The 15459-nt window shown below is 41.0% G+C and overlaps 1 protein-coding gene across 3 annotated transcripts; it reads left to right on the top strand.

The window, feature by feature from the left end:
- The first annotated feature begins 565 nt into the window (after positions 1-565).
- Positions 566-15449, top strand: ATMIN (ATM interactor). 3 transcript variants are annotated; one of them, XR_007206400.1, is made up of 5 exons: positions 566-770; positions 5830-5955; positions 6920-7119; positions 8058-10028; positions 10251-15449. XR_007206400.1 is itself a non-coding variant. In XM_048316897.1 (4 exons), exons 1-4 carry the CDS (start codon positions 741-743, stop codon positions 9886-9888), a joined length of 2187 nt encoding a protein of 728 aa, XP_048172854.1. In that variant the 5' UTR covers positions 566-740; the 3' UTR covers positions 9889-15449. The 3 variants fall into 3 exon arrangements, 1 of the variants encoding a protein (XP_048172854.1); XR_007206399.1 differs by having other exon boundaries at positions 8058-10330; positions 12990-15449; XM_048316897.1 differs by having other exon boundaries at positions 8058-15449.
- The last annotated feature ends 10 nt before the right edge of the window (positions 15450-15459 follow it).

Raw genomic sequence — 15459 nt, 5'->3', positions numbered from 1 at the left:
CCCACCCTCTGCCTGAGAGCATTTTCCAAATCGCTCCTGGAGCTCTGTCAGCCTGCTGCTGTGACCACTTCCCAGGAAAATCTGTTCTAATGTCCAACTACGCTCTGGATGAAGAACCTTTCACTAATATCCAACCTCACCTTCCCGCCAGAGCTCCAGCTATTCCCTCGTGTCCTGTCGCTGATCAGCAGAGAAATCAGTGCCTGCCTCTCCACTGCCCGGTGCAACACAATAAACGCAGCCTCTCGGCCGTGCGGCGGAGCCGCCCGAGCGCGGTGTGCGTGGGGCCGGGTCCCGTGCCCAGGCTGGCATTCGCGGTTCCCCCGCGTGTCCCGGTGTTCCCGGTGCTCCCGGTGCTCCCGCTGCGCAGTGTGCGGGTTCGTGCCGCGGGAGCGCGCACGGGCCCGCGCTCGGCCCTACCGCTCGCAGCCGCCGCCGCGGGGCGCTGGCGGGCGGGGGCGGGGCCGCGCCACGTGCCTCATGAATATTCAGCGCCGCTGCCGCCGATTGGCGGCCGCCCCCGGAAGCGGAGCGGGGGCCGAGCAGCTGACAGCAACATGGCGGCGGCGGCCGGGCGGCGTGGCGGGGGCTTGGGGCGGCCCCCTGCGCCCGTGAGGGACGTGCCGCCCGCCGGGGAGCTGGTGCGGCCCTCGGTGACAGAGCTGTCCCAAGTGCGGACCAACATCCTGTGCACCGTGCCCGGCTGCGGGAAGGTGCTGCCCAACAGCCCGGCCCTCAACATGCACCTCAGCAAGGCGCACCCGCTCCAGGTACCGCCGTGAGGCCGGGCCGGCCCCGCCGCCCCCTCCCGCTCGGCCCCTCACCGTGGTTACGCGGCTCTGTCGTGACGCAGCGCCGTGTTCCGCCCCGGGGCCTGCGGCCGGCTCGGGTCCGGGTCCGGGGGGCGGCTGCGGTGTTGGCTGTGCTGGGGTTTGGTTCGTAGTGAGATTGAGGAGGGGTGTGATTCCCCACCCTGAGAAGAACTAGGATTCTTCCGAGAGATTCTGAGAGAATTGGGATTGTTCAGCCTGGAAAGGAGAATGTTTTGGGGTGACCTAATTGAGGCCTTCTAGTAGCTGAAGGGAACTCACAGAAAGGATTGGGGGCAAGAGCCTGGAGTGGCAGGACAAGGGGGAATGGGTTCAAATTAAAAGGGAGTAGGTTTAGATTAGATATTAGGAAGAAGTTCTTCAATGTGAGGGTGGGGAGGCCCTGGTACCCGCTGCCCAGAGAAGCTGTGGCTGCCCCATCCCTGGAAGTGTCCAAGGCCAGGTTGGACGGGGCTTGGAGCAGCCTGGGATAGGAGAAGGTGTCCCTGCCCGTGGTAGGAGGGCGGAACTCGATGATCTTTACGGTTCCTTCTAACCCAAACCGTTCTGTGATTCCAGATGAGAATAATGAAGTTTCTCGTTGTCTCTTGTTTAAGTTTCCCCTTGTGAAAGGCCTCTGCAGGTCCATGTATAACTACACAAGTGTGTGTGTACACAGGCTGACCAGTTGTGTTGAGGATTCCTCTAAAATTACTTACAGAAGATAACCAGTTTTGTACGTTTTTGTAAACATACCGCAGGCAGTTAAGAGTTCTTTGGGACTCAGCTTCTGTTGTTTTACTTGCTTATCAACTATCTTTCTGCAGTAAGACTTTAAAGCCCCACTTGTGAGGTGCTGTGCAAACATGCAGCATTTCCTAACCTTATCAGCTGGCAAACCATCTCCATCCCAACACCGAGGGCTGTTATGCTGGGGTTTTGTTTGTTTTTTTAAAAATGTCTGAGCTAAAAAAAAACCAAAACAGATGGATGCCATTTTGGAAACAAGCCCTCATTTCCATAATACTCCTGAGCTAAGTATGTGCTGGGGGGGAGGAGAATCACAGTTCAGCAGGCACACATTGAGAGTGGGCCTTTCCGAAAGATATCCTTGCTTTTCCCAAAACTGTAATGCCAAGTGTGCAAGGACAAATTGTATTCCTGGAAAACTTCAAGTGCAGCATTCATAGCTGCATTCTGAAAGTGCAGCCTCAGTGGAGGAACAATAAACATCCCTGTTTCGTGAAATGGCTACAGAGTCAAGTGTGGATCACACGTGCTTGTTGGTGAGGAACAAAAGGAAATAGTGTCGAGTGTACTTGCTGTCCCCTGTCTCTGGGATGTTTTAATTTCATTTCCTATATGAACTAATAACATAACCCACAGTAAAGTGTTAGATCTCATGTGTTCATGTGGGGGGAGGTACAGCAGAAGTTCAAAGTGTTCTTTCAGGTCAGCGAAGTCATTTTGGCTGTGAGCTGATGCTCTGAGCGTGCACTGCAGCTGGTGGGTTACATAACTCAGGGTATGATGGGTGAGGAAATGCTGCTTTCTCACCCAGCTTGCTGTTAACCATGAGTGCCTTGTAGAATTAGAGCATACTCCGTACACCTAGTTACTGAATCTTGTGATAGCTGGGAATGAATACTAAACTACAGATGGATGCCAATTTTCAGAAACTTCTTGACGTGTTTCAAGGGCATTGCAATTGAGACTAAAACGTTGTTGAGGCTTAAGGGAGGCTCAATATTTTAGTATTGCTGTTCCCTTTTAAGAGATATCTGATTCCCCAGATAAAAAGAATTTAGTAGATTGCATTTTTTAGTGAAATATGAAACTAGTGAAGAGGCAGCTTGGCAGATGAGGTGGTAAGAAGCTATTGGGGAAGGAGAGAACGTAGTACTCCTGGAGAGAAGGGAGGATGACTTGGTTAATTTTCATTAATGAAAGTAACACCGATAGGATGTTTTGATACCAAAACCCTTAAGGGATTGCTGTGGCAGAGGAAGGACATTTATACAAGAAAGCAAGATTACCCTGTAGAAACAGAGTCAAGTGCAGGAGTACGAGGTTTTAATCTTGTGAAGTGATAACAAACAGTTTGATCAGCGCTGTTTTGTAACAGAAATAAGCTGATGTGGGAAACACTTGAGAAACAATTTGGTCATACCTGAATGAGCATTTAGGGTAATACTGCTGGGAGAAGGGCGATCCTAAAATATGGCGGAGGGATATTCTATGTCAGTGTAGGGTGAGAATCTGATTCAAATAAGTTAAAATGAACTCAGATGTGTAGAAAATAACTGCTAAGGGTGATGAATGGCAGGTGTTTCTGACAAAGGGAAATTAGAAGAATTTGCCTTCTTTGGCCTGATGAAGAAGATATGAAATATTGATACACTAATTTTTATATTTTGTCTCCTTGACAGAGGATAAGCCAATAAAAAAATGAGAGCAGTACATATAAACTGACACTTAATATATTGGGCTTAATTTAATTCTTTGGTCTTTTGGCTGTATTATTTTATGTAAAGAAGGGAAACTATTTCTGTGTAGTTTAAAATGAAGCTAGAAGAGTTCATGTAAAGGAGAGTTTTCTGCAGATTCCTGTGATAATAGGGAGGCTGTAGTCAGTGTGAACTGGAAAGGATAGCATACCCTTAGGATAGGTTACTCAAATACTGCACTACCACAATAGTTGTTATAATAAGAATAAATGCACTCTCTTCATGTCCTATTTAGTGAAGAAATGGCTGAGCTTCTGCTGCAAAAACCCCCATGTGTTAAATAGTTGACTATAGTCTACTGCAACATTATTTAAAATTAATCCTTTGGAGTAAGCCTTTCTGGGGCAGGAAAGCAAGATGTCACTAAATTCACCTTGACTAAGTCTGTAGCAAGGACTGTTAATTTCCCATTTTCCGAGTTGTTGTCACAAGCCATATCCAGATTCCGTACATTGCAAGTGTCTGCTTTGGGGGAAGTTCATTGGATCAATATTTACCCATAATTATGGTGGGTGGATGTTGTAGAAACATGGGACATAAAATCAGATAGGTAAGGAAGAGAGCTGTGAGAATGTCTGAAATAGGACTGGCCAGGTGGGCTTTGAGAAGATGCAAGATTAACCATTTAAAGCCATGAGGACTTGGGATGGGTCAAAACAAGATTACTGTCCATATACGATATCTTACATGTGTAGAGTATCTCTCAACTTGTCACAGCTAATTTGTTGTGGTTTCTGCCACCAAAGGCTATGTTCCAGCTGTTAAAAAAAGCATCGTACAGGTGTTTATAAATCTTTTAAACGCTTGATACTATTCTATACCTTAGTATTTCAGTAGTTTTAAATAACCTGACTGTGGTTTACCTGTTAAGTGCCTGAACATGTTTCCCCTATTGCCCTGCAGTTGTTGGGTTGTGATATTAAATATAACACACTTAATAACTTTTTATTTAGGAATTAGTGACTCCAGTTGCCAGTTATTCAGCATATTGGTTTCATCTGCCAATCTATCTATTGGTGGGAGAGGCCAAACATAGCTTTGGCTTAAGGACAGATCTTCTTTTCTCCTGAGGACTTTGAGACTGACATCTGATGGAAGTGTCCTGTGAAAAGTCAGGGTTAAAAATTGGAATTGGAACTGGAACAACTTGATTTCTTTGTGTCATGTTCCTGTTTGGGGTAGTGGCTCTAGGAGGTAGAACAATAGTCACAGTGATGATGCAGCGGATAGACCAGGCCTGTTTATGAATGGGCTGTCCACAGGAGAAACTGCTGTACATAAAGGTGTTTAGAAGGTTAAACTGTTGCATGAAAACATCCTTTTTAGAGAATTAGTCCAGGTTTTCTTGTTATGGAGCTGTGAGCAGTGAAGCCCTTTGGGCCCTGGCAGCTGAGATACATTCTTTGTTTGCTTCACGTGGGAGGACTGTTGTGCTTTGTGGATTCTCTGTGTTTGGGGTAACCTGTGTAAACACAACCAGCTGGACGTCTGCCCAAAGAGGTAGTTAGGGAGTGACTGGTGTGAAATCAACCTTCCACTACTAGCTGTGCTCACTGACCTTTTGCTGTCATGGACTACCGTAACTAGCTCTAGGGACTCTTTGGCCTCCTATTCAGTCTCAGGATGAAAGGAGACTCACAGCTACTCTGAGCATTAGATTTTAAATAGTTCACTTTTAACTTTTTGCATAGACACAGATGCCTGATGCTTCCACTGAGACCCTTTCAGATAGGGTATGTCCAGAGGTATATGTCTTGTCTGGTTTCCATGCCTGTGTCCTCAGTAGGAAGGGATTCTGTGTGGTTGAACAATCTGGACAATCCCATTAGTATGTCCTTCTTACATGTACTTTTGAGGTCCTCTTTGAGCAAGTAGTGTTTCTTTCTTCTGTGTACATGTGAGGGTCAGTGAGACAGGTCATATGGAAAACCTGGCTGGATAGATTGGTCACTTAGTGTTTGGAGGGTCAGAATTAGCATACCAGTTGTTTCACAGACTTAAGTGAGATTTGGTTTATGATCTGAATTAAGTGGCAGGGCATACTTGGCATTTTTCATTTTATTACAAGTAAACTCTAAATAGTGCTAACAGAATTCCAGCATCAAGGAAGTGTTGTGTTTCTGTGACTAATCTTAATGGAGCTTCACATACTGTGTCACTAACAAGTAAAACTACATTGATTCAGCAGTCTAGGATAGTGTCTGTATGGAAATTGTTTTTACCTCAAATAACACAAAACATGGGGCAGGGAGTGTCTTGGTAAAAATAAATAGTACAGTACCACTACTCCATAGAGCTTGTTGTAATTGCACCTGGTAATTTTGATGGGATATTTGCAAAGTGGCATCCACATAGGGGAAAAGCTCCGTTTGAACTTTCAAGTCATGTAGGAAAGAGCCTCGAACTCATTGAGATGTGTAAACTCATTGAGCCATAGTTGACGTGTATTGTGAATATTGTCTTGAATATGCAAACCTATAGAATTGTCAACTTCTCAACTGGTTCTTTTTCAGGATGGAAAACTTAATGCACCAATAAGGAAGGGTTTGAAAACTTCACAGAAATTCTACTGCTGTCCTATTGAAGGCTGCCCTAGAGGACCAAACAGACCATTTTCCCAATTTTCTCTTGTAAAACAGGTATTCCTGTTTCCTGAAGTATTTTCACACTAATTTAGTCTTGTCTCTACTCCAGAGGGTATGCATTTTTGCATACAGGTATCAGCAAAACCTCTCAGCATATATCCAGAAGTTAGAGAACTGTATGCAGCAACTCCAACTGCACATATGATTCATGAGTTTGCATGTTTGCATGTTGATATTAGAGGACTTGAACATTTTGATCAGACAGATGCCAGTATGTTTTTCTAAACTAGATCAGAGCCCCTCTCCACAAATTAAATAGATGGAGAAAGATTAAAGAAGAGGGGAAAAAATCACAGTAGCAACTGATGAAGGTTTAAACTGTGGCTGATGCTTTTAATTGCTTTTTCAAGTGGTCAAGGATTAAGAGCTTTTCTCTGCTTTAATATCAAAATACATTTGTTTACTAGTTAACCAGTTTAAGAAAACATGTAAAACTTGTTCCTGCATTAGTGAGCAAAAAGAGCACTGTGCTGCAGTTGGTTACCTGTGCTGAGCTGGGGACCCTGTAGGGAGCTGAGTGGCTGGCACTTGGTGCCATAAATGAAAAGAAAAAATTGTGGTGTTTGCTCTGGTGTTGACCTGTATGACTTGAGATTATTTTCTCGGTTATAGATCTTCAGGAGTGTGCACATGTTGCAGCATAGACTTACTGTGCTCTTTTGGCAAGGTTGATCTATAAATTCATTTATGTCCTCAGGAAACCTTCAATGGCATTAGGATAGGTAAATGTTTATCTGTGTTCTCAAAATGCAGGTAACATCAGCAGATTTGCAAATTTCAGATTCTCTATTGACTTCTTTAAACTTATTTGTAGTAACACTTTAAAAAAAAAAAATTAATGCTACGCTTCAACACTACCTAGCAACTAAAAAATTGCAAATATTTTCTCCGATAACCATGATTTTCTTTTTTTAATCTTCACTGAAAGCTAATGTTTGCTTTCCCTTGTGTATTCTAGCACTTTATGAAAATGCATGCTGAAAAGAAGCACAAATGTGATAAATGTAGTAACTCCTATGGCACAGAATGGTATTTGAAACGGCATATAGAGGTCTGTGGCAAGACTTTCCAGTGTACTTGTGGGTGCCCTTATGCCAGCAGAACAGCATTACTGTCTCACATTTACAGAACTGGCCATGAAATTCCTGCAGAACACAGGTAAAAGTGAAGCAGTGAAGTAATAACGCATTCATCACCAAGTTCTGTGTGTCTCATGTGCTGCCTTTTTGTCTCCTTTCTGTTGATTAAATAGGAAACAGGATCATGTTTTAGCTGCAAAACAGTATGCAGTTTCTTTGTTGCTTTTAGGAGTTTCTGTTTTGTTGAAGGCGGTAGTGATCATCTAATCAGTAAGATCTGGTTTCCCTATGCAGAAAACAAAAAGTACTGATGACACTGCAGTGCTTGGCATAAATGTTGGTGGTTCTTGTTGCATCTGCTTTTACAGTTCTCTGACAGTAGAGATGATTTGGTAGCTGGTAACTGAGATGTGGAATGCAGTTCAGGTTATTTTCTTGTACAGTCTAGTTATCGTTGCAATTGTTGGTGGATTTATTTTTTAATGCCTATCTCTGCATGTTTAGATTTATAGTTTTAACATGTACACATATTTTAAAGGGCAGTCTACTTTCTGGGGCTAGCCTGTCTGTCTTTGAGGTCCAGCTGCTGCAAAATTTAAGTTTTGTGTGAAGAATTGCTAATTTTATCTTCCATTTCCATGAGAGACCATTACCTGTACACTGATTTCAAGAGCTCTGTCCATTCAATGCTCAGTCTGAGTGTTAAAATAACACATTAAAAGTCTTCAAATCAGAGTGCTTAATGTACAAAGGGGAAGAAACCATCTAAACTTGCACCTCCATTTGGAAATAGGTCTCCGTAAGAGGTAATCTTTATTCTTTTTTAAAATGAGAGTGAGGAATGACATTTAACAAAACTGAACTTCATGAAGTCTTTTTATGTTTAATCTGGATTGTCTTCTCATATCCAACCTCATCCATGACTTCAGTTGGTATTTCAATGCAATGACTTAAAAGAATGGAAGGCAGATGTTCTGTGTTTGAAAGAAGTATAAATTATTGATCTCATGTTCACAGGGATCCTCCTAGTAAGAAAAGGAAAATGGAATCCTCCGTACATAACCAGCAGTTGGCAGAGAAAGCAAATGAAGCATTCATCAATACACACAATACTGCTCCTGGCACTCAGGAATTGGAGTCCTCTGAAGTGAAAGTAGTGGCCTCTCTTGAAGGCTCCTGCAGTTCTAACTTCACGAACCAAATGCAGCCAAAATGTGCACCAAAGATGCTTTTACCCAAGCCCAAGGTGGCTTTGGTTAAACTTCCAGTGATGCAGGTTGCTCATTTGCCTGTGTATGTATCTGCAACAGACTCTTCTGTCAAACCTGCTGTAGTGGCTGTTGATAATCAAGGTTCAGTTGTAAGTACTGTTCATTTATTGCCTCAATCTATAGGAATCCTGATTCCAGCCCTGGAGGCAGAAACACTTGTATTTAAAGATAGTATGCCTGTTTCAAAAGTAACAACTTCTGGTGATCGTGAACCAGTAAGTACTGGTGTGCAAGTTGAATTGGACAAGGTTATATCAAATAACACAGGGCAAGAGCTGGGGAATGTTTGTCACAAGAACAAAATTTCTTCAATAAATATACAGACTGACTTATCTTATATCTCACAGAACTTTGTACCAGCTGTAGCCTGGACTCCCAATTCTTCTGTGTCCTCTTGCTCTCAGACAGATCTATCCTTCAGTTCCCAGGTTTCATTACCCATCAGTGTACAGACACAGACACTGCTGCCTGCTTCCAAACTGACTTCATCCATAGCTGCTCAGACTGATGCTTTCAGTCAGGGCTGTTTTCCAACGTGTGGCATTTCCAGAGAGACTCAAACCAGTAGGACACAGGACTGTATTGATGGAAGAGTACAGATGGACCAGGCTGTAATGTCCAGTGACATCTTTGATAATGTTCCTTCATCATATAACGTTTCTACTCACATTGAACTTCCAGAAAACAATTTAATGCCTGCAAATATAGATCAAACCTTGCTGCAAAGAAGTAGTTGCAAGAGTCTCAATCAGGATACGGTAAAGTCTGAATCCCTTATCAGCTTCAACACACAGACTAATATACTTCCACCTCAAAATACAACAGATAATCAAACCCAGACAATGGACCTGCTAAGTGATCTGGAAAACATCTTTTCAGGAAACATGTCTGGCCAGACACTGGATAATCGTGGCCTTTTGTCTGAGACAAGTTCTGGTGCTGACACACATCTTCCATCTGGTCCATCACAGAGCACAGGGATAGACTTTGACATTGAAGAGTTCTTTTCAGCATCCAACATCCAAACTCAGACTGAAGAGAGTGAGCTTGGTAACCTGAACTCTGAGCCAGTTTTGGAGTCCCTGGACATTGAAACTCAGACTGATTTCTTATTTTCAGATAGTGCCACTCAATCATATAACTGCCGAGGCAATTCTAACTTCTTAGGCTTGGAGATGTTTGATACACAGACACAGACAGACTTGAATTTCTTTTTGGACAGTACTACCCATCTACCTTTAGGAAGTATTCTGAAACAGTCCAGTTTCTCTATGAGCACTGACTCATCTGATACAGAAACCCAGACAGAAGTATATATGGCTACTAAAAATACACCTGTTCAGAATATTGAAAGCAAAGTCCAGCTCAGTAGTGCTGAGACACAGACTATGGATAGCTGCTTTGAGAATCTGGGGAGTTTATTCCTTACCAGCAATGAAACACAGACAGCAATGGATGACTTCCTTCTGGCTGACTTAGCCTGGAATACAATGGAGTCCCAGTTCAGTTCAGTAGAAACACAGACCTGTGAAGAGCTGTGCTCCTTGTTCCAGAGCTCTGACAAGCCCAGCCACTGAGTGCTACATAATATAACTGTGACCTGTGGTTTGAATTTAACTTATTGGGGTGGGACAGATGGCTTTACCAAGTGATCCACTTTGCATTATTGAATGTACTTGTCATGAGCAGTTGACCTAAGAGACTTTTCATGCTGAAGGTACTCTATTGAATATATAACTTTACGTAAACTATGTGTGTATAAATAGAGGGGAAAGGGGGGGCTGTAACGTGTTAATGTACATTTGAACCTTAAAAAATTATGTGGTGCCTATGTTTTTCCCTCAAACTTCTTTACAAAGCTGTTACTGTTTTCATCTAAGTGGGAGAACTTTTAAAGTTGTTCAATATATCTCTCTCTCTATTCCTGGCTTACATGCAGGGTTCCATTGTGCTGGACCAAAACCCTGACCTGTTCAATTGAGATGTTTCCCTGAATTTACGGGGGAGGATTCTATTAGTGTAAGCTACTTCTGTTTACTTTTTTTAGTAGCTTGTATTTTAAATCCGGCATGAACATAATCAGCCGTATTGTCTTCTTTTACTTTATGCCTTCACAGCTCTTTCTCCTGCATAAGCTGACATTTTCCAAATACCTGTCCAACACATTAGACACATAGAGATTCTTGAATTGTTGAAAATATTTATTATTAAAAACATGTGTAGAAAGCAGTATTTTTTTTTCCCTGAGTGGCACTGATGCTCTTTGAAGGGTAGGAAAAGAACTTGGAATTCGTAATTATAGGGGAAATTAGTATGTCATCCTTTTAGCTAGTGTAATAAATGGGACTAACATTTTTAGAGTCTTCAGAAGGGATTTGTTTAAATTATTTCTGTCTGTAAGATGCAAATGTTATAATGTGTGTGCCTCAGAGACTGGAATCATTAGGTTTTGCTGAAATTCTCCTAGCTTTATTGGGATATGAGTTGAGAAATGTTACAGTGGTTTATACCTCTACTACCTTAACAGAAATCTTTAAAAATGGGTAATTAAATTCCTTAAAACACTCACCTTGACTCCTGTTTTTGGACTTGCTGCTTCCAAAAACAACTGGAATCCATACAAGAGAGCTGGGAGATCAGCTCACAGAAGCCTTTCCAGAACAGTTCTATCTTGCTTTTGCATGTTGATCTGCAGCCCTCTGTTCCTGCAGCTTTTAGAGTTTCCGTGATTATAGTCAAACTCACACAAACTAATTTTTCAGAGAAGAAGCATATGACCTCTTGGCACCTTTTTTTTTTTAATGTTTGTGTTGCCCCGCATGCCCCGCAAAACACTCTTTGCGGTATTTTCATTTTAATGAAAATACATTAAGCCAGTTGTGAATGTGTGTTGGAATTTGGCCTTAAGTAATTTTTATCTCTTACTATAATATCTGTGAAATATAGGCCTTTGGTTTTGTCCTGGACAGGTTTTAGTTTTGTAACCTTAAAGGAAAAGAGAAAACTCTGTGTCAAATTCCTGGGCCTGTAAATGACTTTACTCCTCCATTGTTAGAGGAGAGGTATTGGCTGCATATTTACTGTGCAGCCCAGCAGCAAATGTATGTCCAAGCCTTAGGTTTTGAGGACTCCCTATGCTTTGTGCTGCATATTCTCAACTCAAGGATATGGGAGTTAAGTTACTCATCCATTGCAGCCAGGTTGTTTTTGTTGAACATGGGTGACACCTTTCTTTTTTCCTATTTTTTTCTTTGTCTTTTCCTAATGCTCTTTAAATTGCCATGGTGAGTGTCTTCACCTTTACTGGAAAGAATCTCTTTAGATTAACCCTGAAACTCACATTTTCCTTTTGAAACCCCAGCTTTGTTGCCTGTTTGATTTTTCAACATTTCTAGGTGTGATTTCAGGCACTTCCAGTCTGGCTGAAGAAACTGCAGAATGGAATCTTGCACTTCCCCAGGAGAACAGTAATTCTGGTGTGGGGAATAACCCCCAGGTTTCACAATGTCTGTAGAGTTCTCATCTGATGGGTGGGATAAATTTAAAAAAGGAAGGCCTCACTTGTCATTTTGTTTTTTTCTGAATATATGACTGACTTCTATTTACCTGCCTACTTTGAAATAGGGAGATAACATAAAGAACAAAATTAGGTTAATTTATTCTATTACAATATCCTTCTAGTAATGTTGCAACTTCACATTTTAAAGTGTGTTTCCTGGCTGGGATACCAGAAAACACTTCTTCATACGCTGGTTTTTGTGTTTCTCATGTGCAAGTTGTCTGTACTGACACATGATAGAGAGGCAGTTACTGTAAGCCTGGTTTGGAAAAGGGGTGTTTTCCACAGCTGTAGAAGCTGTTCATTACCTCTGAATTTAGAAAGTCAGTCTTTACTCTGCAAGAGAAGGAATCTTGGGTGCTGAGGAGCAGAATTACTGAAGGCTTTTCATTGTAGCTATCTGAGAAACCAGCGAGGTTTAAAGTACTTTGAAACTAATTTACAAATTAGAGTGATAATTACCATGTTATTGTGTAAGCCAAAGCTCTTAGCATCATGGACTGTCAGGAAAAGACCCAAAAGTTTGTGTGGACGAAATCTTATAATGTAATCATTACCCAGTTATTGTACTTAGTAATTAAAAGTATTTCTGAGCTTTGTGTGTTTTATTAGAACATGCAAATCACAATCCTTTCACTCATTCCATTGGTTTAAAATATTTTGAGTTTTAATTAGGTAAACACAGTACTACAGCATGAAGTCACTTATTGAAAGTGCACTATTAAGAAACCATTAAGTGTCTGCACTGTCTTAGGGAAGTGGGTCATTCTGACCAAAATTAACTTCTTTCTTCACAAATTTGGTTCTCCATAAATTATTCATGGAAGTGAGAAACAGGTGTGGATCCTGTATTTCTGGCATATGTCACTCAGTTTGGATTTATTAAGTATTTTTGTGAAAATGTGGAGACTACAAACAGACTTCATAGTTTGGTGAATCCCACACTAAACTTCATGAAACCTGATCTGAAACATTGTTGCTGAATATTGTGAATCTTCACATTTGAACAAGTTCTTGAAAAAGGTTGATTTTCTGTTTCTGTCTTTATTATAAAATAAACTTCAGACAGAACTATTTCTGGGTAGAACTAAAATGATACTTATCTCCCTTCTTCTGCAGTTTGTCTCTGATTTGATTTTCAAGGCACTGTATTGTAAGTATTGGTCAGCAGTGACTTACCATCTTACTCTTTTTTTGTATCCTCTGTTGCCATTAGAGCTGCTGTAAAGTAACATCAGATTCTCTGTAGCCTCTTAGCACAATTTTTTATCTGGAAGTGACACTAATGTTACATGTACTTACCCTTTGTGTTTCCCACTTAATTCCGTTAAGCTGTGATTGCTGGATCTTGATTTGGGTGCCTGTGTAACACTATTATAAAATTGAATTAGTACTTTTGTAGTTTCATTTGTGCTTTTCTTTAATATATAAAGAGTAAAACAAAGGAAACGGCAGATTTGGGACTTGCATTCTATGAGAACGTAAGCACAAATAAGCTAAAAAATGAAAGGTCTGTCTTGTTGCCTTCTAATACTTGTCAGAATGCTAAAAGTTTGTATGACAGTAGATGTTTCTTCTTACAGCTTTATTTGTGTCTATTTCTGCTAATACACCTGTAAATACATTTTGCTGTGAGTAGGGAGGGAGTCCTCCCCCAACTCTTTGTGTCAGCCTAGAGAAATTGGTAGTTTTAAGTCAGAGTTTGCTAACACTACATATTCTTAGTTATGCAAAGCTGCTTGTGTCTAGAAAATTTTCACTTCCAAAGGATATGAAAGCATTTTTTAAAATGTATATAAACTTGCAGCTGTAAACGAAACAGCTGCAAAAGAAACCTTGTGAAACCTCGTCTAGTTTTGAACAACTCGATAAGTGTCTGTAACTTAATGTATGTAACTAACTCATTACAAATTTTTATTCCAAGGCACATACACAGTCATTTTTTTTTCTCTTGGAAGTAAGAGACTGAATTTCCCTGTTAGTCATATGGACCTCAGTTGTGTAGGGGCAACAGAACAAGGAACAATGGCTGCCTTCCACTGTTTTAAATCCTTATGCTGCTAATGTGTGAATTGATTTTTTTGGTGAGGTTAGGTAGAAACGTAAGAGTTGGCAGGATTGGGGTCTTAGGGGGCTGGGGGGGGTTTAATAGCCTTTTAAATGTAGGGTAAGTCAATAGAACTCCTACTGAATCAACACAGGGTGCTCAACTTGCAAAAGAACATGTTCCTGAAATGGCAACTCAGAGGTGAACCAAATGTACTTGCCTTTATCATTAAGGTTGTACAGCTTTCTTTGCTTTAATATATTTCTGACATGTGCTGATTTTTTAAACATGATCTTAATGTACCATTTACTCTTCCAAATACATTCACACCAAAATGTTTGTAACGTTCTGGGCTTTGCAAGCTTTTTCATTCCTGTTTGGTTTAAGGTGCTGCTATGCTTGTGTCCTGGTGGGATGGGCCTCCTGTAAACAGGCTGCCACTGATAACAGGAACACTGTGAGGATACGGTTATTTAATGGTAGCATACCAGTGCATGGTGCAATCACGCATCTTCTGTTTCTTTTGTTGTTGTTTTTTAAGAGTTGATGTGAATTTAAATCTGTGTGAGAAGGACTTGCTGCTTAGAACATGACTGAATTCTCTTGTTTCAAGTGCCATTGCTATGCAATGAACAGAACTCAGCTCTCAGCCCTGCAGTCAGGGTGAGGGAATGTTTGTATTTGTGTGTGTGTCTCTTCACTGAAAATGTAAGCGGACAGCCTGAAATAGTGGAACCTCCTCAAGGAACTGCTGAGTTAAATAACTGAAGTCTCTTTACTTGTGATCCTTTTTCATGTGCTGGCTTTACAGTACCTTCAACAACTAGCAATGGAATATAATAGATGACTTGTGGTGATGTCAGCTCTACATTTCACAACATCCAGTGCTTTACATGCTTCAAGCACCTGCATGCAGAGCTAGATTGACAGTACTTCTACCTACAGACATTTGCAAGTGCATCTGTGATAAAGCTAGATTTGAAAGATGGCCATATCTTTCCAGCTTAAAGACTTCAACACTTGATTACAATCTCATTTAAATTTGTAATTATTTGGAGTGAATGAGTAATAAGTCTCATGGGTGAGTCTTTCCCAAAGCATGTGTGAGTTAATCTCAGCAAGGCTGAGAAATGTCCGTTAAATATTTTTCTTTTCATAACTGGTGGGATTTTTTTATTTAGTGGACAAATCTAGTTTTCAAAAGATGTTCATGTTTAATTCTTGCTATTTAAGCCAGTAAACTTGCTGTGAGCAGACAAAATCAAGCATTCATTTCTTAGACCTATTTTACAAGTGACAATCCCAAAGAAGGAATGTTGTCCTAGTAACTGTGAAACTTGTAATTACATTATTGCATGCAGAGAAAACCTTGTGCCAAAATACTGTTTCATATTTCCCTCTGTTGGAAACTGAAGTGTTACACAAAGCTACTAGTAAGTTATTCACAAGTATTGAAATGTTTTGTTCACAAATGAAGCACTTATTCAGTCCTGTAAATTATACATATTTTGGAATAAAGCTAACTTCAATCATTTTTTGCCT

This window comes from Corvus hawaiiensis, chromosome 12 (assembly GCF_020740725.1).
Source record: "Corvus hawaiiensis isolate bCorHaw1 chromosome 12, bCorHaw1.pri.cur, whole genome shotgun sequence".
In the NCBI taxonomy this organism is placed as follows: Eukaryota; Metazoa; Chordata; class Aves; order Passeriformes; family Corvidae; genus Corvus; species Corvus hawaiiensis.
The sequence above is the reverse complement of the archived record's forward strand: the minus strand, read 5'-3'. Positions and strand labels throughout refer to the sequence as shown.